Source organism: Furipterus horrens, unplaced genomic scaffold, assembly GCF_987537825.1.
Source record: "Furipterus horrens unplaced genomic scaffold, mFurHor1.1.pri manual_scaffold_6, whole genome shotgun sequence".
NCBI lineage: Eukaryota > Metazoa > Chordata > Mammalia > Chiroptera > Furipteridae > Furipterus > Furipterus horrens.
This window is the reverse complement of record NW_028327176.1, coordinates 22,490,640-22,514,125: the sequence shown is the minus strand read 5'-3', so window position 1 is coordinate 22,514,125 and position 23,486 is coordinate 22,490,640. Positions and strand designations below refer to the sequence as shown.

The 23,486-nt window shown below is 35.6% G+C and overlaps 1 protein-coding gene across 1 annotated transcript in view; it reads left to right on the top strand.

Moving 5' to 3' along the window:
- Window positions 1–23,065, top strand: part of HEATR5B (HEAT repeat containing 5B) — a 72,491-nt gene extending 49,426 nt beyond the window's left edge. The window contains exons 27-36 of the mRNA XM_090281153.1: window positions 4,975–5,154; window positions 7,926–8,163; window positions 9,283–9,537; window positions 12,938–13,065; window positions 13,978–14,122; window positions 14,602–14,868; window positions 16,280–16,504; window positions 17,830–17,981; window positions 19,349–19,562; window positions 22,581–23,065. Coding sequence (XP_090137279.1) covers window positions 4,975–5,154; window positions 7,926–8,163; window positions 9,283–9,537; window positions 12,938–13,065; window positions 13,978–14,122; window positions 14,602–14,868; window positions 16,280–16,504; window positions 17,830–17,981; window positions 19,349–19,562; window positions 22,581–22,885 — 2,109 coding nt within the window. The 3' untranslated portion in view covers window positions 22,886–23,065. The remainder of the gene's footprint in view (window positions 1–4,974; window positions 5,155–7,925; window positions 8,164–9,282; window positions 9,538–12,937; window positions 13,066–13,977; window positions 14,123–14,601; window positions 14,869–16,279; window positions 16,505–17,829; window positions 17,982–19,348; window positions 19,563–22,580) is intronic.
- Window positions 23,066–23,486: the final 421 nt, after the last annotated feature.

Here is a 23,486-nt window from a genome sequence, read left to right as displayed (position 1 = left end):
GCTCCTGATTATTAGAAAAACTGAAGCTATTAAAATTTTCTCTTGTGAATGGGTAGTATGAAATTTCCTGTTATTTAATTTGCCTTAAATATCTTATTTTTTATGTAGCCCTAACTGCTTTTCTTGATAATCAGTTTCTTCTTTTCTAGTAGCAAGCATAATTTGAGACCTCCTATCCTTCTGTTTCTGTAAGAAAACCTGGTTTTGAAAAAGGTGGAGCAGTGTTTCCTTAAGGGAAAGTAAGGACTTGGCTTTAGGCAGATCATGAAACATGGCATCCCAGCTTGTTTACTAGATAAATGTAACATTAAACTTGGAAATCAGGGTAATTTTTAGATATTATAGAAAGACCTTCAACTGTAATACTTGGGGACAGTGATCAGTGGGTTAATCAAAACATTATTTAAAGCAGGGTAGAAATCATTAACATAATACATACTTTAAAAATTGATTTCAGCTTAAAACTTATAAATGTATATTCTTTCACCACTCTTTTGATATCAAACCAAGATCTTTTCTCTGAATATGATTTTGCTAATTCAGTGCTGCTTTTTCTTTCTACATAAACCAAACCCTATTGCCGTACCTGCAATTTCTAACTTTATGTTCTTTAAAGTGGAAAAAGTACTTGGGTCTTTTCAAAGTAAACTTAGTGCCAAACCTCAATCTTTAAAGTTTTCCCCTACTTACAGTTATATTTTTACCAAATTTCACAGAAATATTATCAGATCTCTCCAATATATTTCATTTCCTTAGGAGTAACAGCTCTTTATTTTCATACTTATATTTAGTTTTTTTCACTTTAAATGTAATATTTTCAACATTGTTTTGACTGGCATTTTATTTTGCCATCAATATGTTCATAATTGATAATCAATTTTAAAATAGCCTTATAATTTTTATTCAATTTAGTTTTCAATTCATTGAGCATAAGATTGTAAAAGAATAAAATAGTTACATAAATATTTATTCTCAAGCTTTAAAATGTTTTAAATATAGGAACACAATCCATTAAGCATGATTCAATGTCCAAATGCTCTGAAAGCCAAAAGCTGTTTCATAATTTATTTGGTAGCAAAACCTGAGCTGACTGTACTCATTTACCCTGACATGAAGCTTAGTGAGACTAGAATATTGATTAATCTCTTTTAGTATGATTCGTACTACCTTTCACTTGAGAAATATCCATGTGTAATTATTAGGTGCTGCCACACATCTCAGTTGGTGTCTTTCTTAATGAGGTTCATGTCCCTTGTTACCTTTGACCAAAAAGTTGTGAACTGTGAAACATCTTGGAGCAAGGATTTCAGATAAGAAAATGAGGACATGTAATTGTTGAATAAAGCTGGCACTCTCAGACCACCCACTCCTTCTTGACATTCTTCTCGTGACTCCAGTTATCACCACACTTGCCTGGTTTTCCTTTTGCATTTCTGGCCTTTTTGTTTCTTTCATTGTTTATTTGATTTTTAAAGTACATTATATTGATTTTGCTATTACAGTTGTCCCAATTTTTTTTCTCGTTTACCCTCCTTCACCTGGTACGCCACTTCCCTCCAGCAATCTTTCCCACTTAGTTCATGTCCATGGGGTGTGCATATAAGTTCTTTGGCTTCTCCATTTCTTTTACTACTCTTGACACCCCCCCATCTATTTTTTTTACCAACCAATTATACTTAATCCCTGTACCCTTTGCCTCATTCTCTTTCTTCACCATCCTCACTGCTAACCCTCCATATTGTCTCCATATCTATGATTCTGCTTCTCTTCTAATTGTTTACTTAGTTTGTTTTTGTTTTTTAGATTCAGTTGTTGATAGCGCTGAGTTTGATATCATTTTACTGTTCATGGTTTTGACCTTTTTCTTAAGTCCCTTTGACATTTCATATAATAAGAGCTTGGTCATGTTGAACTCTTTTAGCTGTACCTTGTCTGAGAAGTACTTTATCTGCCCTTTCTCTCTAAATGATAGCTTTGCTGGGTAGAGTAATCTTGGTTGTAGGTCCTTGCTTTTCATTACTTTGAATACTTCTTGCTGGTCCTTTCTTACCTGGAAAGTTTCTTTTGAGAGATCAGCTGATAGTCTCATAGGAACTCCTTCATACATAACTCTCTGCCTTTTTTTTTTTTTTTTTTTTGCTGCTTTTAAGATTCTTTATGTTTAGCCTTTGGCATTTTAATTATGTGTTTTGGTGTGGTCCTCTTTGGGTCCATCATGTTTGGGACTCTCTGTGCTTCCTGGATTTGTATGTCTATTTCCTTCACCAAATTAGGGGCGTTTTCTTTCATTATTTTTCCAAATAAGCTTTCATTTCTTCCTCTTCTTCTACTTCTGGCACCTCTATAATTTAGATGTTGGCACTTTTGGAGATGTCCCAGAGTCTTCTTATTTTCTCCTTGTTATTTTGAATTCCTGTTTCTTCATTCTGTACTGGTTGACTCTTTCTTTGTTATGTTCCAATTCATTGTTTTGAACCCTTGCTTCCTTTCTTTCCCTATTGGTTCCCTTGGATTTTTTAAAATTTCATTTAGTGTAGCCTTCATTTCTTCCCTTATATGTTTGCCATACTCAATCATTTCTCTGAGCATCCTTATCACCAGTGGTTTGAACTCTGTATCTGACAGGTTGCTATCTCCTTTTTGCTTAGTTCTTTCTCTAGAGTTTTGATATGTTCTTTTATTTGGGCCGTACTGCTTTGTCTCCACAATTTGACAGCCTCCCTATGTTTGTTTCTGTGTATTAGGTAGAGCTGCAGTACCTGTTACGTCGTAAGGTGTGGAGCCTTAAATATTTGTAGTGCAGGGCAACCCGTTTTACCACTTTGTGGCACTGAGTGTGGAGGAGTGGTCTGAAAGGGAACAATGCCGATTGCTCACCGCTTTTCCAGATACTTCACCCACTTCTCATATACGACTGGCATGCCTCTACCTATTGCCCTGGTGACAGTTCCAAGCGTGGGTGGGTTTGCATATGATCTAGGACTGTGGGAGCCCTCTAAATGGACTCTCCTGAGAGACTGGCATTTTATTCCTCCGCCCCAACCCCCACTGGTTTTCACAGTCAGAAGCAATGAAGTTTTCTTTTCCTGGTGCTGGAACTGCTCCCTAGCCTGGGGCTGGGATCGCTCCACTGGTGTCCCTCCCAGCTTTTATCTGCCACACATCATGTGGGACTGCTTCTTCCAATAGCCACAGCCTCTGCCTTGCCACCACCACCTCGCCTTTGCCACACCATGTCTTCTCCACCTCAGCTCCCTGTCTCCTTCCCTCCTACCCGTCTGGATGATTATTTCTTTTTAAATCCTTGGTTGTCAGAGTTCCATACAGTTTGATTTTCTGACAGTTCTAGTTGTTTTTTTGTTTTGACGGAGCTGTAATCCTTCTCATGGTTGTGCAAGGAGGCGAAGCGTGTCTACATATGCCTCCATCTTGGCCGAAAGTCCTCATTGTTTATTCTTATTCAATTTGTCTCTTAAGTGTAACTGTTTTCCCTGTATTCTGTCCTTAAAGCTTAAAAAATATACATCAGTTCTTGAATAAATACACCTAGTAACATTGCTTTAGTTATTACCTTTCTGTGGAGCCTTCCTGGGTCTACATAGTTACCTTTGACCTTGCTCCTGAAATTCAAACCCAAGTTTCCATCTGCCTGCTGAATATCTTTTCCTGAGTCTCTGACTGGTACTTTGAACTCAGCATGTCAGAATGTTCACAGCCAGCCCTGGCTGGTGTGTCTTGTCAGTTGAGCGTCATCCCACAAAGCAGAAGGTCACTGGTTTGATTCCCGGTCAGGCCTGGCACACGCCTGGGTTGCAGGCCAGTCCCTGCTTGAGGGTGTGTGAGAGGCAACTAACCAATGTTTCTCTCACACATCAATGTTTCTTTCCCTTTTTTTTCTTGCTCCTTTTGCCTCTCTCTAAAAATAAATTTAAAAAAATAAGTTTACAACCAAAATTATGCTCTTTAACTTCTCATCTCCACCAAACTTCTATTTTCTTACATTATCTCTCCTAAGCAGTGGTGTCAATTTTCCTTCCATTCATCCAAGTTAAAAGCTTTGCTAATCAAAACTTGGCAATCTGTGATTCCTCACACTTTTTGCATGTCCCTGTGCCCCACCCACTAAAAATATTTCATTGGTTTTTAAACTCTATGATTTTTACTTCCAAGTCTCCCTGATGCCTCTCCTTTGTCGTTCTGTTCCCAGTTTGATCCCTGTCATCTCTGTTCCATAGTTTTGTAATAGTCGCTTAATTGTACACATTGCTTGCTATTTATACACATTTCTTCCTATGCATAAGTCTTTCTACTGGAGCACAATTCTAATAATATCTCCCTGCTCAAAAGCCTTGGCAACTCATGATTGCCTATAGAGCAAATCTGAGTTCAGGCCTAATGGAATTTAAATTGTACCATAATCTGATCCCAGTTAACTTTCCTACTCTCATCTCTTCCCCCGTGTAACTCCCCTATATCTATCCTCCTGAAATCTAAATATTCCCATTTATTCCTGCCAGAATTAATCTCTATAGTCTTAAAAATTCTCATTGGTTCATTTAATCTGTTTTCTTTCTTGAGGACAGGGACTAGATTTTTTTTCCTTTTACTTAAAAAAAATATATATCTCTTCTGTAGCACCCAGAATAATCCTTAGGTTGGAGTAGGCAGAAATATTATTGAATTGAAGAATTATTTATGACCTGATTTATGTGGAAAATTTTTTCTAATGTTTGCCCAATTAAACAATGGAAACATAATAAGTAGATATTGTTTTGTTTTCCACATTAAGTGTACAGTAAATTCCATACTTGCTGCGTTGTTCTTAAAACTAATATTAAAGCATAGCTTTGGGTCTTGTTTTATTTGTTTTGTTTTATATTTCTTCCCTCTAGGAAAAGAATTATATTTACTCCATTCTCTTATATGTTGTGTTAATATTTTAATTAAAAAAATGTTTTTTAATTCTTTGGTTAGGTATGTAGTACATGGATTGGAAGTGGAGTTGTCAGTGATCTCAACGATCTTCGTCGAGTACACAATCTGCTTGTTTCTTCTCTGGACAAAGTTCAGGCTGGAAAAGGATCTTCCAGCCAGCTGTACCGAGAGAGTGCTGCAACCATGGAAAAACTGGCTGTTCTCAAAGCTTGGGCAGAGGTAACCATGGCTTGTTGTTTTTGAACTATTTCTCCATACATGAGAAAATGTTTCTCTATTCATATAGGTATAAAAACTTTTATCTGATTTTTGTTTCTTTAAAACTGACCTTTAGCCCTGACTGGTGTGGCTCAGTTGGTTGGGTGTCATATCTCAAAGCAAAAGGTTACCGGTTTGGTACCTGGTCAGTGCATGTGCCTGAGTTGTAGGTTCAGTCCCCAGTTGGGGCACATTTGAGATCCATGTTTCTCTGTCACATCAATGTTTCTCTCCCTCTCTTTCTCCTTCCCTTCCCATGTCTTTAAAAACTAAAAATCTTTAAAACAAAACTGACCTTTCGATTCAAATATATTTGCTTTTTCACTAAAGTACAAAAACTTATATCTCAAAAGAACTCTTATTAAGTCTTTGAAAATTGTATTTTTTAATGAGTTTTTTTGAAAACTTCTATATTAAGGAAGGGCACTCCTTACTTACTATGGGGAAATAAGGCAGGGAAAAAATACAAATATAAATAATAGAAAATAATTTAAGAGTCTTTTTTTTTATTAGATTTCATGAGACTTGCCACCACTCATTGATACCAAGACTGCAGGGTACAGGGGACTTTCATATTTTGTTTTTTAATAGCTGAATATCTCTGGGAACCTGTGACTTTGTCAGAGATGGTATTAATGAATAGGAACAATTTTTTTGGTTTATTTTTATTGTCAGATATTACACAAGAAAAATACAAAAAATTAGAAGCATAAGTAAAATGAAGAAAATAAAAACCACAATTTATCTGAAAAAAACCTGAAACACTAATTCGAACAAATATAAGCACCCCTAGATAAGGAAGCAGTCCAGGTGCTCATCAGTAGAAGAGGAGACAATTATGGTACACTTCCACAATGGAACACTACTAGGCTGTAAAAAAGAAGAAAAATTTTACCCTTTGTGATATTTGTGATAGCATGTATGGACCTGAAGAACATGCTAAGGGAAAGAAGCCAGTCAGAGAAAGACAAATACCATATGATTTCATTCACGTGGAATCTAATGAACAAACTGAACTAACAAGCAAAATAGAGACAGACTCATGAAAGAGATCAGGGTGACAGCTAAGGGGGGGCGGGGGTAGGCAGTGGAGGGATTGAGCAAAAAGGAAAAAGGACTCATGGACATGGACAGCAGTGCGATGATCGTGGGAGGTAGGGGTGGGGGGATGTAGAAGGGTATAAGGGGGGTAAATGGTAATGGGAAAAAAATACAAAAAAAGAAAAGAGAAACCACACACAGTTCTGCACCTGAGATTCATTTGTTCTTTATACAAACCATTTAGTATTTGTTAGGTGGGTACCAGGGGCCAAGTCTAGGCAATGAGTGTAGTAAAGTGGGGAAGATCATTCAAAACAAATTTCAAAAAGATTCCTTCTTTCAGCACCTTTCTTACTCCCCTGTCGTTATATTAGTGTGTGAGTTCACGGCAGGCTAAAACCATGTCCTGTTTGTCTTTGTCGCCTCAGGTCCTAGCACAATAGCACATGAGAGGCAAGAATAAGTGCCTAGTAAGGATCCGATGAGTGAATGGTTAAATATTCTGTAGTGCTTATGAGAGGTTTTCATAAAATGTCAGTATAATAATAAACATGGGGGGTGGGCAAGCTGAAAATGTGAATGTGACATATTTACCATTTGAAATCCAAAGTCCTTACTCCTAAGATCAATTGGTTTCTGTTTTTAAATATTCAGGGGTAGTACTTCTAAACTGATTGTAACTATTACAGACCATTGCAGTGTTAAAGAATGTTTTTTCTCAAAAATGAAGATTCATTGTTTCTTGCAACCATTGTCTAGAACTTAGAATGCCTGCACCATAGCTGTCTGGTATGGTAGGAATAGAGATAAGAAGCTGCCACCAAGAAGCGTACAGTGTATATCCACATCCATGACTTCCTTACTGGGTACAGTGAAAAAAGCACTGTGTAGGGGAAACAGTTTTCTCAAGGTTTTTACCTAGTGCAATTTTCTTTCTCTCTCTTTCTCTCCCCCCTCCTTTTTTTTTTTTTTTTTTTTTTTTTTTTGCTTTTTTCATTGATGTGTAATTCAGCTTTGTATGTGCCAGTTACCAAAGCCAAAATGCACAAAAACAAAGAAAACAAACAAACAAAAAACAACTTCAACAAAGAGGAATCTTCAAAATTAAGTTTTAGGAAGTTGCTAGTATACATCTTTTTGGTTTTAAAAAACAGAGGAAGGATACAGATAATATATGTGACTAGTAAATTATATTCTTGGCTCAGCTATCTGTTGTAAAATGTAGGTTGCTAAATATTATAAGAAGGGGGTTAGAAGGATATTTATGGAAATCCGTCTGACTTCTTCACCCTTTTCTTTGAATGCTGGATTGTGTCTAATATGTCTATGAAAGTGGAAGCAGTAAACAGGAAATTATACCCTACAGGGAAAAAGAAAAAAGAAAAGCACATATAAAAGGGGGCTTTGTAAAGTAGAACAAGAGAAGCCAGAAAAAATTCAGAGGCTCCTACTCAAGGATATGTTGTGAGTGGACTGCTAGTTAGACTAGTCGGAAGTCAGATCAATGAAAAAGATTGCCTCCGAAGCAGGTAAAATTATTCTTTTGAGGTTATCAGGAAATCATGAGGCTGTATATTCTCTAGCTTTTATATACAATTGCTTTTTGATGACTCAGCTGCATAATCATAACAACTTAAGACTTTGCCATTTAAAAAAATTATGCCATGTTTCTCCTCCTGTATATTTACTAGGTATATGTGGTTGCTATGAATATTAAAAAGGAAGCAGAGTCTAAACCAAAAGGAGCAATTAAAAATACTGATGACGATGATGATGATTATGGCACCATACATGAGCTACCGCCAGATAGTTTAATAACACTTGTACAGCCTGAACTGCCAACACTCAGCCGCCTGTGGTTAGCAGCATTAAAAGACTATGCGCTTTTGACTTTACCACCTGAATTTGCTAGTCAGCTCCCCCCAGATGGTAAGTACTGCATTCCGAGTTTTGCTTTTATGGAGTTTCAGGTAGTAACTAAACAAAATGGAATTGATGGAGGCTAAAAGGAACAGTGATAATAACATCTTAAATTTCTGTGGACTTCAACTTGGCGTTCTCTCACTTAGAGCATGTTTCTCCATGTTGAATTTGTGGATTCAAATACAGCATTAAATTTGTTTGTTAGCCAAAGCAAAAATGTTCTCACTGTTATAGTACAAACTATAAGCCAGGGCACTCTAAATAACTATGCATGACAAGTCATTATGTGTAAGCATGATGCAGTATATTGCTGTGCTGGCCAATGTATGTGAGCAAGGACAATGAGTAAGTCCTTAGTTTGGTAGTGAAAACAGGACGCAGGGAAAAGTGGCAGAAGAAAAGTAAAAAGGAAAGAAACAGCAGAGTTCCCAGGCTGTGACAGAAAGAGAAGGTTTTATGAGTCTGGCAACAATGAAGAAGCAGCCTATGGCTAGAGGGTCGGGAGAGGCAGAGGATGCTCAGTGGTGTCAGCAAGTGCAGAGAAAAGGCTGGACACCCCAGCATCAGTAAGGAAGAGACAGGTATTCCAGTTCAGCAACTGCAGGAAAGATATTAGTTTTGGTGGCTTTGTAATGAGGATAATCTCTTTTGGCAGGTTGCTCTTTTGTATGTACTGTGGTCTGAATGTTCTGTCCCCTCAGAATTCCTTGTTAAAACCTAATCTCCATTGTAGTGGTATTAGGAGGTGGAGCCTTTGGGAGGTACTTAGATCAGGAGAGTGGAGCCCTCATCAATAAGATTGGTGCCCTTTAAAAAAGATCCCACCCCAAAAAGAGACTGCTACCTAGCTCCCTAGCCCTTTCCAATGAGAACACAGCAAAAAGATAAATCAGGAAGAAGGCCCTCAATGGACCATGTTGGCTTCCTGGCCTCAGAGTTCCAGCTCCCAGAACTATGAGAAATAAATTTCTGTTGTGTGTATGCCCCCCAATTTGTGATATTTTGTTACAGCAGCCCGAATGAACTAAGACAGTATGCAATGAATGTTTTTAAGTTAGTTTTACATAAATGGGTGAACACTTAGAATAAAAATAATATTTTTTTATTGATTTGATTGTGTTATAGGTGGAGCATTTTATACTCCTGAGACTATTGATACAGCTAGACTTCACTACCGGAATTCCTGGGCCCCAATTCTCCATGCAGTGGCACTTTGGTTAAACAGCACAGGATTTATGTGTTCAGAGTCACCAGAAGCAGCCGCTGTGCCTGGTTTACAAAAACGTTCTGCATCTGTCAATTTAAACCAAGCACCAGGAGCAACACCTAGTGCTAAGTCTTTAGCAGAAATTAACAAAGACAGAATGCATCTGATTTTAGGTAGGTGAGCCATATTAATGTATTTTCGACATGTATAACTTCTAAAAAGTCATATCTGTAGGGGAAACTTCCTTCTTCACTCTTAGATTCTGTTACTGGTCCAAGAATTAAACCCACATGAGGCAGATTAACAGGAGAAAAGCATACAAAGTTATTTAATATTTGTACATATACACAGGAGTCTTCAGAAGGAAAATTAAGACCTGAAGTAGCCCTTAGGCCAAACTCTTTTCTACTGTATTACACAAAGAACAATAAATTGTGGAGCTGTGACAAGATAAAGGGGTTTGTGCCCGGGGCAGCAGGTTGTGGGACAGTGACTGGGAAGTATATGGGAGAAACTAATGGGATGTAAGGGTTATTTTAGGAGGTTTGTTCATATAGGTCTGTTTTGACATGAGCTCCCAGTCTCTGGCAATAAGAATGTTCTTCTTTTCCTGATACAGGGAAGGCACCTGTGTCATGAGAAACTTTATGACCTGCTTTTTGTTAGAAAAAGGTCAGAGAGCCCTTCATACCTACACCTCCTGTTTCTCGAGTACCTTCAGCTCAAAATAATCAATATACCAAACTATTTTGATATGGAATTTTCTAACCTCCTTCACATCTTTCATTTTAATGCTTTGCAAAGTTTTACATAGTATAACTCAGAGAAGGAAAAGAGAACTTTCTAAGTTGTTAGTTGAATATTTAATCTAAAAATTTATTAAAAACTACTCTAAAAATTTTAGCCATCGTGTTTACTCACAGTGCAATATTGAATAGCTTTCAAGAAACAAAATGAACTTTTTTTCAACATGTTGTTGGGTTTTTTTTTGGCTTGGCACTTAACAAATTGCTCCATGAGGAAATAATAAAATACAAAGTTAAAGTAAATTGGAATAAATCTTAATTTATAATTGTTTTATCAATGTTATACATTCTAATGAAGGTCTTAGCCATCTTATATTTTCTGGGAGGGAAAAGGAACATAATTGGTGATGTGAAATTATAGAATTTGTCAGTAGATCCCATAAATGAAAATATGGCAGACTTCTTTTTTTTCTTAATTGATTTATATTTATAATTTCAGTTTCTCTGCTTACTTAAGGTTTGGTATATTTTGTTTATATTTTCCCTTTATCTCTTTATATCTTACATACTTAAATTGTGTAAAATTAAAGTACCGAATTCGTTTCTATTAGAGGACTTAACCTTTTAACTTTTATTTTTTTTTTTCAGATTTAATGTGTTTTATTGATTAAAATATTAGATTTGTGCCAATTTCCCTTCCCTCTGCTCCCCTCCACCCGGTGGCCCCCCTCCCTCCAGTTGTCCCCCCCTTTTAGATTATGTCCATTAGTTGTGCATACAGTTCCTCCCAACCTCTCTCCGTCTATTTCATTCCCTCCTACCATGATCCCCAATTCCTATATCATCTCCCTCCCTCTCCCCACTCCCCCTCCCTGTTGACCTCCCCCCAATATGCTTCCCGTACCCACAGTTCCTTTTCCACTCTCGTTGCCTGTTTAGTTTGCCTTTGTTTCATCTCCCTAGCTTCTGTTTTTTAAACCAGTCCCTTTAACATCTCATATAACAGTGGTTTGGATCTAATGAACTCTTTCAGTTTTATTTTGTCCTGGAAACACTTTCTCTGTCCTTCTATTCTGAATGACAGTTTCGCTGGATAGAGTATTCGTGGTTGTAGGTTTTGGATTTTCATTACTTTGAATATTTCTTGCCACTCCCTTCTAGTCTGTAGGGTCTCTCTTGAGAAGTCAGCTGATAGTCTAATTGGGACCCCTTTGTACATAATTCTTTTCTTCTCTCTTGCTGCTTTTAAGATTCTCTCTTTATCTTTAATTTTTGACATTTTGATTATAATGTGTCTTGGAGTGGTTCTCCCTGGGTCCAGTCTCTTGGGAACTCTCCTTGCTTCCTGGACCTGCAAGTCTATTCCCTTCCCCAAGTCTGGGAAGTTCTCCTTTAATATATTTTCACTCAATTTTTCAAGTTCTAGTTCATCTTCCTCACTCTCTGGCAAACCAATGATTCTTATGTTGGGCCTTTTATAGCTGTCCCAGAGGTTTCTGATCCTCTCATTGTTGCTTCCCATTTCCTCTCGCTGCATTGGTTGACTGCTTGTTCCTTCTCCATATTCCAGTTTGTTGAAATGAACTCTGGATTTTTTTTCCTCACCATCTGTCTCGTATGTGGTTTTGTTCCTTTCGTTATGAAAGTTTTTCGCTTCTTTCTTATCTTTTTCCTGCTCTTTTGTGAATTCTGTAAGCCACCTGATAACAATGGCCCAGAACTGAGCCTCTGACAGGTTTCTTATCTGTTCATCTGTCAGGTTCTCTATCTGTTGTCTGGTGAGCTGTGTCACCGGGATTTCTATAGTTGTCTGCCTCATTTTGACAGATGCGTTTTGTTTTCTTGGGCCGGCTGTAGGTGGCAGTGCCTGTGTACTCGTAATGACCCAGCGACCGGCGCCCTTTGGCAGCCTTTCTTGCTGTGCCGTAGTGCTTTGTCGTCACAAGCCAGCGACCGGCGCCTGTCTGAGACCTATTTCGCAGCCCTGTGGTGCTTTCTTTGGGGGCGGGGGTCCAAGGTGGATTCACACAGTTATTCAGCTAGGAGACTGGGATCCGTCCTCCCGCCCCCCTGGGCCTCACTGTTCAAGGCGATGCGGTGGCCGTTTTCCGCAGTGCTGGGGTTGCGCACTGCCAGGGGCTTGATTGCCTCCGGCCTTTTTCGCCGCCCGCCGCTGACCGCAAACAGCGCTGCCCTCTTTAACTCTTACCTGCCCAAATGGCACCGCTGGTTTATAACTTCATATGTTGGGCTTCCGTGTAGTTTTATTTTCTGGAATTTCTAGTTATCCTTTGTTTTGAAGTAGTTGTATTCCTCTCTAGTTGTAGAGGGAGACCTAGCGTGTCCGTCTAAGCCTCCATCTTGGCCGGAAGTCGGCAGACTTCTAAAACAGTGATCTTACCCTTATGCATATTAAGACCAATTATAATCTATGATAATGGTTGTGCCTTGCCATTTAAACAACTTTGCAGGTGTGAAAATTTTTGACATCCATTTAATGAAAAGTATTTTTATAGTTTTCATAAATTTATTATTGATGTATTATTTTTAAATGTCCGAGAAATAAAAAATTGAATATCTTCTTAATCAACCTGATGATCTTAGAACTACCCCCCTCCCCCGCTTCCAATTTGATTATTAACCAAAGCTACCATCTATGTTAAGTCTGGCTGCTCATTTTGGAAACTATTTTGAACTCTACTTTAGGGCATTAATAAATATATGCTAATTTGTTAAACAAGTAAATAGAAATAGAGAAAAAAATGTTGGTATCAAAGCAATCGTGTTTTATATTGACAAACCCATGTTTTTATTTTGTACATCACAGGTGTGAGTATACAGTTCCTTTGTTCCCCTAGACCTGAGGAGCCTATTGAACATGTTACAGCATGTCTACAGGCCTTGCATACCTTGCTAGATTCTCCTTATGCCCGAATCCATATTGCAGAAGATCAGGTACAGTCTGTTTCTATAGATAATTAATTGTATGCTTTATTTTCATGATAGTTATCTCTAGATAATTTTCTCACATATGAAATATTACATAGAAATTAGTCAAGATTTTGGTTTTATCTAAGTCCCCATACTGAATGTGGGATGACCAGGCACAACTAGACTAGAGAGTCACTATAACCTTCTTTGATTTATCCATCAGCAGAAAAGTAAAACTAAAATCTTAAGAGATGACCTGAGTCCCAGTTTATAATTCTACTAATAAATGGCTGAAGTAATATTTAAGGCCATTAAGGAATGCTACTTTTAAATGTTTGAGGAAGTTTTCTCTCTCACTGAATGCAATTTTTTTGCACTGGTTCAAGTACTCATCTCAACAGTTTAATGATTGACTTTTTCTAATTTCTGTATGGAATATTTAGAGGACTTTATCCATACATAGGATGGGTTTGATGTGGAAGATAGTGAGGAAAGGGCTTAAAATGAGTAGTGACAGTTTGAAATAGTTGCCAAGATGAAACAGAGAAAGACTACCATACCAGAAGTCTCTAGAATCTCTGCGACACACCTCTTGGGTACTCAGTTTAGGTTGAAAATCAAAAACTTGCATGTCACTGGACTCTAGCAGTACTGTTTAGTTCAAATAGAGAAAAGAAATAGGAGAATGATCATTTTTAATATAAAAATTATTTAATTATATAAATAACGAAGTAATTTGTTAACTGAAAATATGTTGAGATAAAATGTGACCATTTCTCAAGACTATGATAATGTTCTTATCTGTTACATAGTCTGATATGCTAATTTTAGCTACCAATTTTATTTTTTACATGCATATTTTCTTAGATTTTAATAACATAAATTTATCCTTTGAAATTAAAATTAATTAAATTTATCTGCATTAATTTATAAAAGCTGATTGGTGTTGAGTTGCTGAGTGTTTTGCACCGCCTCTTACTGACCTGGAATCCACCATCTGTCCAGCTGCTGGTCACTGGAGTTGTACAGCAGATAGTAAGAGCTGCTCAGGATTATTTGCAAGAAAAAAGAAACACTCTGAGTAAGCACTAGAAATTACACTAACTTTGACATAGACCTTATTTGTACTCTCATTTTTAAAATATTAATGCCAGGAAGTTTTTTAATAAAACAATTATCATACATTGAGAAGATTTCAATCGATTTTGCTTTCAGTAGAAAGAACCAAATGAAATTGCTGATAGTCAACTATTTTTCACCTTCAGAAGTGTCAGCTTCCTAGGGGTGCACTTAATATATGTGTTACTGCTATTATGAAATACATTGCTAATAAAACTATCTAATAAATTTTTTTCCAAGTGAAAAATGAATTGTCTTTTAAAGAGAGGTCAATAAACAGAATTCTAATAAAAAGGATAATTATTCTGAGAAAGACATATCAGACATTGTTATAGATTCTTTTGAAAGAATTTCTCAAATATATATATTGTGTTTTACCTACTATTTCTTGTTATTATTATTATTTTGCTGGGAATTTCACCAAATTTTCTTTTACCCAAGATGAAGATGACATGGAAAAAGAGTCGTGTCCTGTGTTAGGAGAAGGAGGTGACAGTGGTGGTCTTATTCCTGGAAAATCCCTTGTGTTTGCCACTATGGAGCTGTTGATGTTCATTTTAGTACGGCATATGCCACAACTCAGTACCAAGATGTCAGACTCTCCAAGTCACATAGCCACTAAAACTCGACTGTCAGAAGAAAGTGCTCGTTTGGTGGCAGCCACAGTTACCATTCTCTCCGACTTACCATCCCTTTGTTCACCTGCTGGTAAAGTATTGATCACTATTTGAAAGTGCATTACAAAGATGAGCTTGCTTTTGATTTTAAGCACAGTTATGAATTATGTTCCTCTTAAGTCTCAGGTGTAAAAGGATAGTTGGTTTTTTTAAGCATTTGTTTATATTTAGAAGTCTATAAAGATTTTAAAAAGCTAAAACCCAAGATACTCTTTTCAGATGCATTTCAGACAAAGAGGTGGAACCACACCTTGAGGGAAGACATTGAGTACTAGCCGACAGACACATGGTGGAATTACTAAACCTTTTAGTTTCTGATTTGGTTGCTACTGTCGTGCAACATTGGCAACCTAAAGAATGTCAGAGGAGAGTGACAACCAACTCTAAGGAGTAATGAAAAAAACTGTAGCTGAAAAAGATGATGACTGTCTGCAGTTACCTAAAGAACTCCTGAATGGAAAAGTAGATGTCCCTCTGTTTATCTGGAAGGTAAAAATAGTGTTAATGGGAGACAAAAAGGTAAATTTCAGCTCAACATAAGCCCACAGATGTGAAAATAATGATTTCTCCATCACCGGAGGTATGCAGGCTTTGCAGGCAGAACACAGTGACAGAATGGGAGAGGAGTGAAGGGTGTCTCATGAAGTGGGAGGTTGAATTCCATGATCTTGAAGCTCTTTCAGCTACAAATTCTAGGATTGTCATTTCTTTCTTTTTTAAATCCTTACCTGGGGATATATTTTTATTGATTTGAGAGAGCGAAGGAGGGAGAGAGGGAGTGGGAGTGGGATGGAGGAAGGGAGAGGGAGTTGGGGAGAGTGAGGAACATGGATCTGAGAGACATCGATTTGTTGGCTCCTGCATGTGCCCCGACCAGGGATTGAACCCGCAGAGTAGGTATGTGCCCCGACCAGGAACTGAACCCACAACCTTTTGGTGTACAGGAATATACTTCAACCGAGTCACCTGGCCAGGGCAGATTCTGTCATTTCTTGTTTGCTTACCCATATAGTCTGTCATTTACCTGGCTTGGTTAGGCCGACTTTTGTACACTGAAGATTGATTACACATCTTAGAATTGCTGTAAGATTCACCAAGTTACTCAGGTATTTTTCAAAGTATGGATATGGTAATGTTTTCCTTCTGTTTTCTGTCTTCCTTTCTTAATTTCATTATGAAGGGCATGAAATACAAAATAGATAAAATACTGGAAATAAAAACAAGGCTAGTTGGTAAAAAGAGAAAATACTAATTGTCTTCTTTGAAATAAATTGCCATTTTTCTTATTTTCTTTTTCAAACATTGAACTATAGTAATACAATACATTTTGTATAAATAAAGGAAAATAAATAGTATTAAATCACAATCAATTGTAAAAAATATAAACAGTCAAAACAACTGAAATATGGAAATGGAGGTAACCTGATTTGTTTTTATTTCAGGATGTATGACAATTCTGCCCACCATTCTATTTTTAACTGCAAGAATATTGAAAGACACAGCAGTAAAGTCTGCAGATAACCAGGTTCCTCCACCAGTTAGTGCAGCTCTTCAAGGGATTAAAAATATTGTGACACTTCCAATGGCGAAAACTGAGGCTACTCAGAAACAGTGGACAGCTCTCATTCGTAGCACCCTTGCATGCATCCTGGAATATTCGCAACCAGGTAACCTAGTCAGAGTTTAAAAAGTTTAATCTGTAGGCTATCTGTTCTCTTATAACTAATTAATTGAATGAGCTTGTGAGGAAACTGCTGTATAACATTGAATCAACTCAGGTGTTTTAGTCACATCTTTCAGTTATGAACTTTAGTACCCTCTCTGGATATTGACTCTAAATGCCCTTGTTTTAGAACTTAAATACATGTTGGGAGTTTTGATATGACCCCATTATTTCCTGAGTACTTCCTTACTTTCTGGCTCCGAGATATAGCAGACTCATCTTGTATTATCCCTGTTAGCGAAGTCACAATTTAAAAATAAAATGTTAATTTTCTGACAAAAAAAAAAAAAATTGCTTTCAGCGTTCCAAACTCTGAATTAGAAATTGTTCTCATTTCACCGAATGTTCCTATTGTGGAGGTCTCAAGGTTTTAACATGTATGGCTAAGGTTATTGTAAATTGGTTGAATCCTTTGAATTTTACATCACTTTTTTTTCTTTGTTAAGTTAATGGACTTCCCAACCATTGTATTTTATCCTCATTATAAGATATGGAATGTTCATCAGTTCAGCTGTGGAAGAAACAGTAATCATAAAATAGTCTAAGTCCCTTATTTTATGTTAAGTAGAGTTCTTTAGTGTAAATGTACATATTTCCTGTCTTTCTAATTACAGACTACATTTTCATTAGGTTAAATTGTATTTATTCCCAAATAATGATTGAAATAGCAAAAAGTTCTTTTAAAATTATGAGAATACTATCTTCAGGAAATTTTGCAAGATTTGTTTTACTTATAGCAGTGAAGAATTTATAGAATTTCACATTTACTAAATAGGAAGGTAATGTCAATCAGAAAAGTCTAATCTGGATTTTTAAATTACTTAGATTATCTTATGCAAATCATTTAACATTGAAGAAGAGTATTTGGAAATGTTTGATTAATCTAAACTCAAAAAGTTAAATGGCTTTTAAGTAACTTTATATTTCCATATCATCTTTTTTGTCTTTCAAATTTAAATAAGTTTTTCATATTAGAGTTCTTATTAGTAATAATGCCTGAATTTTTTCCAATTAATTTTGTACCATCCAGAAAAACAATGAAAAAGACATTAAATATAGATCTTCGAATAAAGTATCTCCTATTTCCTCAATAGTGGATGAGTTCTATTCATAAAGTTGTTTATGGACTGTATTAGATTCAGGCACACACTGAATTAAATGAGAGGGTTATTGTTCAGGATTGAAATTCCAAAGCATTTTAGAAACAGCACATTGCTTTCATTTTTCACATGTTTCAATTTCAATAATTTCATTATTTGTCTATTTCAGAAGACTCCGTGCCTCTGCCTGATGAAGTAAGCATGCTGACAGCAATTGCACTCTTCCTGTGGTCTGCTAGTCGTGAAGTAATAGGAGTCCAGTCGTTACAGAGTGGCTGCATGCACAGATTTAAAAATGCATTAAATTCGTGTGACCCATGGGTAAGTTGTACTTGAAACAAACATAGAGGTAAATATTCCACTTTATCAGGAAAATTTCAGATTGATTCGTTAAAATGTATGATACAGCAAATGAAAACCTAAGTATTTGCTCAATGGCTTTTAAATAGAAAAACTCGAAAAGATCAAAGTTTAGATACTAGGAGGGACTTATGTGTATGTTTATTTACATATGCAAACATCCTCCAATACTGAAATATTTGGTTAATTCTGACTTATGTTTATAGAGACTTTATATGAGTCTATGATTATAGTTTTCAGTTTACCTAATGATACCAAAGACATTAAAATATAAATTTATTTTATTACATTTTTAAAAAGATTTTATTTATATCTTTTTAGAGAGAGGGAATGGGAGAAAGAGAGGGAGAGAAATGTGGGTTGCTTCTCACATTCCCCTAATTAGGGACCTGGTCCACAACCCAGGCATGGGCCCCGACTGGGAATCGAACCAGTGACCTTTCACTTCATAGGTCAGTGCTCAGTCACTGAGTCACACCAGACAGGGCTATTTTATTACATGTTTTAATGAACCAACTGGAAATTCTAGTTTTTCCAGAAGATAAGTTTTATTATTTTTACAATGACAAAGTCTTAACTAATGTTTCTCAAACGTGCTACACATCTGAAAAAATTCAGTCTAGTAACGTGATCCTAGGCGTTACTATTAGGTTCCTGTATTTTAAAAGCACCCCCTGGGGATTTATTTCCAGCAAAGTTTGCCATCTTCTTTTCTCCCTAAGTGCTGAAACAGTTGGATCCCACTGTTTTTCCCATATGTTAATGGGCCTTCCTTTCTTCCTTCCTTTTTTTCTTTTTAAATTGATATGAAGTCTTTCTAATCTAAAATGGAGCCAAGGAGACCTTATTTTCCAGGCCTGGATAACTTAAATTGCCATAAGCAGTCATTTCCAGGGAATTCAAATGAATTTGGGGTGTTAAGCAATGTGTTTTTATAGCTTTGTTTGACATTATTCAGTATTAGTCTTGCTATTAAATAGGTTAAAGTGGGAGGGACAATTGTAAATTAAAGAAAGAATTAAAAAACAAAAATTAAAACTTCTGCTGTTTAGCTTCTCCCACACTATAGAAATATACAAATCATATAAGGATGGTAATTTGACAGGTAACCTATAAGTAATATTTATTTGATTAATTTTTTTTCAGTTATTTTTATTTAGTTAGTTAATCAGCGGTCTCATTATTCTGCTTCATTTCTGTAAGTAGGAAATGGCATTATTGATTCTGCATTTCTATTTTCATTCTGCAGTGTCACATCTTTTCAGTACATATTAAGATGCAAATAAGAACTGTCACATGTAAGGTAATACAATGGTTTTCTTATACAGGTTCAAGCCAAATGTTACCAGCTTCTCCTCTCAGTCTTCCAACATTCCAACCGTGCCCTTTCAACTCCCTATATCCATTCATTAGCTCCAATAGTAGTTGAAAAGCTAAAAGCTGTTGAAAGAAACAGACCAACCAGTAACACAGAGCTTTTAGCTGTTCAAGAAGGAATCAAAGTCCTTGAAACATTGGTTGCTCTTGGGGAAGAACAGAACAGTAAGTATTTTCTTATAAAAGTCACTAGTCTGAAATGAAGATCTATATTATATAAATCTTACTTGATATTAGACACAGGCTATTGCAACAGTAAAACTAAATCTAAGGCTAATGCTACATAAAAACCAAAGGTAAATGATAAACATTTAGTAAAGATAAACTAAAGGTAAAAGGTAGATATTAATGGAATATGATAGCATTAATTAGGAGGATACTATCAATTAAATGAATGGACGTATAAGATACTTATTTTTAAAAAATGTTAATTGCTTACTCTACCTCTTAAAAGTCTTGCTGTCATACAAAACATTTGTATTTTGAGTGAAGAAATCCATTAAAAAAATGAAGAAACCTTGATGATGCTTATTGATATATTTCACTAGTAATACTGCAATACAATTATTTACATACAGGATATATTTACTATATGTAGTATTAAGTTATATGACAATATGTAGTTATATAAAATATAGTAATATGATTCCAAGTGGGTAAATTTTCAGCTTTTTAAATTTGTTTTATCACTCAACTTTTTTCACATTAGTTACAAATGTTAATTTTCACTTTTAACTTTACAGTATCCATTATGGAAACAGGCTGTGAATTTTTTCTTACCCAACATGACCAAGGTTATAAACTAAAAATATTGGATTAGACTTGACTATTAACTCTTCTCCACCATCTTTATTCAATCTGTTACTCAAAACTTGTTCTATCTCTTTTTGAAACTTCTCTAGGATTCAAGAGAAGCCTGCTTCCTGTTCTTGTAAACAGATAATTATAATAGTTTACTAGCAGATACTCCCATCAGATATATCTTAAAAATTTTTTTCTCTCCCTTGTTTAAGACTTGAGTAATTTCCTCTTGAATTACTGCATCAAGTTTAAACATCTTTGCTTAGTTTTCAAAACTTTCTATTCTGTTCCCCAGTGTGTGTACTTACTAACCTGACCAGTCCAGCTTTCTCACTCTGCTTATTTTAACCCCTGTACAGTGTTGATTCCACTTTCACTCTCTTCAGGTGTTTTCTCCTCCCTTATAGATACATCTACCAAACCTACGTCAGGTCTCAGTTCTTCAAATGTTGCCAGGTTATTCAGCCACTCTTGATTTTTTTCCTTTATACAGTTTCTTTGGCAGTTGTAATCCACACTATGTCATGGCCTTGTTATTTAAAAGTAATCAGAAAACTATGAAAACCTAAAGTATTATTCAGCTGTGTAAGTCTTTTGATGAACTCTATATCTCCAAAGCTAACTATAGGTTTTTAGCACATAGTTCTCTAGTTGTTCTATGTGCTGTGTTCTCTGTAAATGTATGCTCTTCAACTAGGTAATAAAAACATTAGGTAGAGATGAATTATAGATTTCCTAAAATGCCTGGCACATTTCCAGATACTTGATGGGTTCTTAAATAATTTATGATAGATTTTTTCCAATTAATTATATTTTAACTGTTAAAACCAAAAACTTACCTTTCAACCTGCTGTTGAAAAGCTCTTCTGCTTTAGTAAGCACAATGTACTGAAGATAATGTCATATTTATTTGATAATTTACTATTACATTTTCATTATGAAAGTTCTTATTGTACAGTACTACTATCATTCTTTGTGAGGGAACATGAGCTAAATCTGGCCAATTGGAGGACTTGCTTGGGACTTTTAAAATGTCAGGTTAACTTCTGAAATTTTAACATGGAAAAAATTAAATTAGTTAAAAACTTCTGAATGGTTTCCAAGAGAAAAAGTGTGTATATGTTTATTCACTCATTCAACAAATACTTATTGGGTACCTTACTATTTCCTAGGTACTCTTCTAGACATTGATGACTCAGCATGAAATAAAACACACAAAGCTCTCATGGAGCTTACATTCTAGAGGGAAAACACAGACAATGAACACCTTCCCCCTCTTAGATGTGTCTTACCTATTTTATATATAGATACAAAATTTATATATATATATATGTGTGTGTGTGTATGGTAGATATATCTATATAATTTTACATAGAGGTAAAAATGGCTATAACTATATTAATTTTAGATGTAGATATAATAGTGTGATGCAGAAATGAATAGATGTTGTGGAGAAAAAACACATACAGCAGGGAAAGAGGAAGTTCAGGGCCAAAGTGGGGTCGGGGCTCTGGAAAGGCCCCACTGATTACTATCACTCTTTGATGACATCAGTGAGTATTATATCCCACATTCTGTATCAGATGTTTCCTGCTCCCCTGCAGCCTTGGCTTCAACTTTATGTATTGCCATTCTACCAAAATTAACATTAATTAAAGGTAGAGAAAGAATTATTCTCAATGTTGATTATAAGATACGCACACATGTGATTACATATATTTTTAGAAAAATATCAGCTTTAATGAAATTTATATTCCAGGATGGAGTTGTTAATATGGAAAGACAAAGAGATTAGTAAAGGGGATTAAACCTCCAATGAATCTTTTTTAGGGCTTGGAATCTATGTCAGCTAGGTATGGGTTCTTGTTTTTAACCCTAATATTTATGTATTCTCTTACTTTCGACAGATTTTTTTTCCCCTCACTTACTGTGCGTTTTTGAAATAATGAAATGGGAATGAGTTGTATTTCTATTTTAAAGAGAAGGAAATACCTCGTTTTAGTTAAATAATAAATAGATGCTGTTTGGGTTCCTGTTCCTTACTCCGACCTCCCTATTCTGAATTACCCTTAAATATTTCACAATCTTACTCTCAAAATACATTCTACTAGCTGGCAATTGTAACAGATTTATTTCTTTTTGATTTTTAAGCTTTTTTAAATAGTTAATATATATGTAAAACAAGCCTGGTTTCCAACCTTAACATGGTTTGGGCATTTAGTAAATATTTAATATTAGTTATGAGTTGTCATTGAGATCTAAAGTAGATTCTGCATGTTTACTTATATTTTATTATAACTCAAGCTACTATGCCTAGTTTTAAAAATAGTTTGTTATTTTCAGATTCATGATCATCATCAGACTAATTTTTGTTATTTGCAGGAGTCCAGTTACTTGCTCTTCTAGTTCCCACTTTGATCTCTTACCTGCTGGATGAAAATTCTTTTGCGTCAGCAAACACAGCCTCCAAAGATCTTCATGAGTTTGCACTCCAGAATTTAATGCATATTGGACCTCTGTATCCACATGCTTTCAAGACAGTAATGGGAGCCGCTCCTGAGTTGAAAGTACGTCTGGAAACTGCTGTTCGGGCAAGCCAAGCCAGCAAAGCTAAAGCAGCTACCAGGCAGCCAGCCCCTACTGTACCTTCTGCACCAACAATTAAGCTAAAAACAAGTTTTTTTTAATTGGCTATTTCATTCATTTTTATTTATATTGTCAACTAGAAGCTAATTAGAGAAAGCCACTGAATCATTCCAGACTACAGGTTTTACTTTATTTGTATATTGGTATTATATGCTTCCAGGTAGGTTAGGTGAAATACTGGTCATTATGCTTTCTGGTTTTGAAGGAGTGATGTTTTGTTTTTTTTTGTAAATCATGTGGTGAATGTACTTTCATTTTTCTTCTAATAGTGTTTCTCTTTTATTAATTTATTTTTTGAACACTGAGCCAGACTTTTAAATTTAAATGCTAAAATCAATTGTATCGTGTAGTTGGCTGCTTGTTGGTATTATCAGAAAAAATAGGCCAGATTCAGCATATGTCATGAAAAATTTAATTGAAAAACAGCAGAATTTAAAATTTGAAATTAGCAAAATAATGTAAAACTTCTGTTTTGTAATGTATATAATATGAATAAAGTCACATTTTCTTAGCATTTCTCAAAATGTCCTTACCTTTCTGATAGGTATTTTTATGTCATATTAGATTACTAAATTATGCTTGTATATATTTTAGTTGTTAACTGAATTAACTTTTCATTTAAGATCCATTAAAATATTTCAG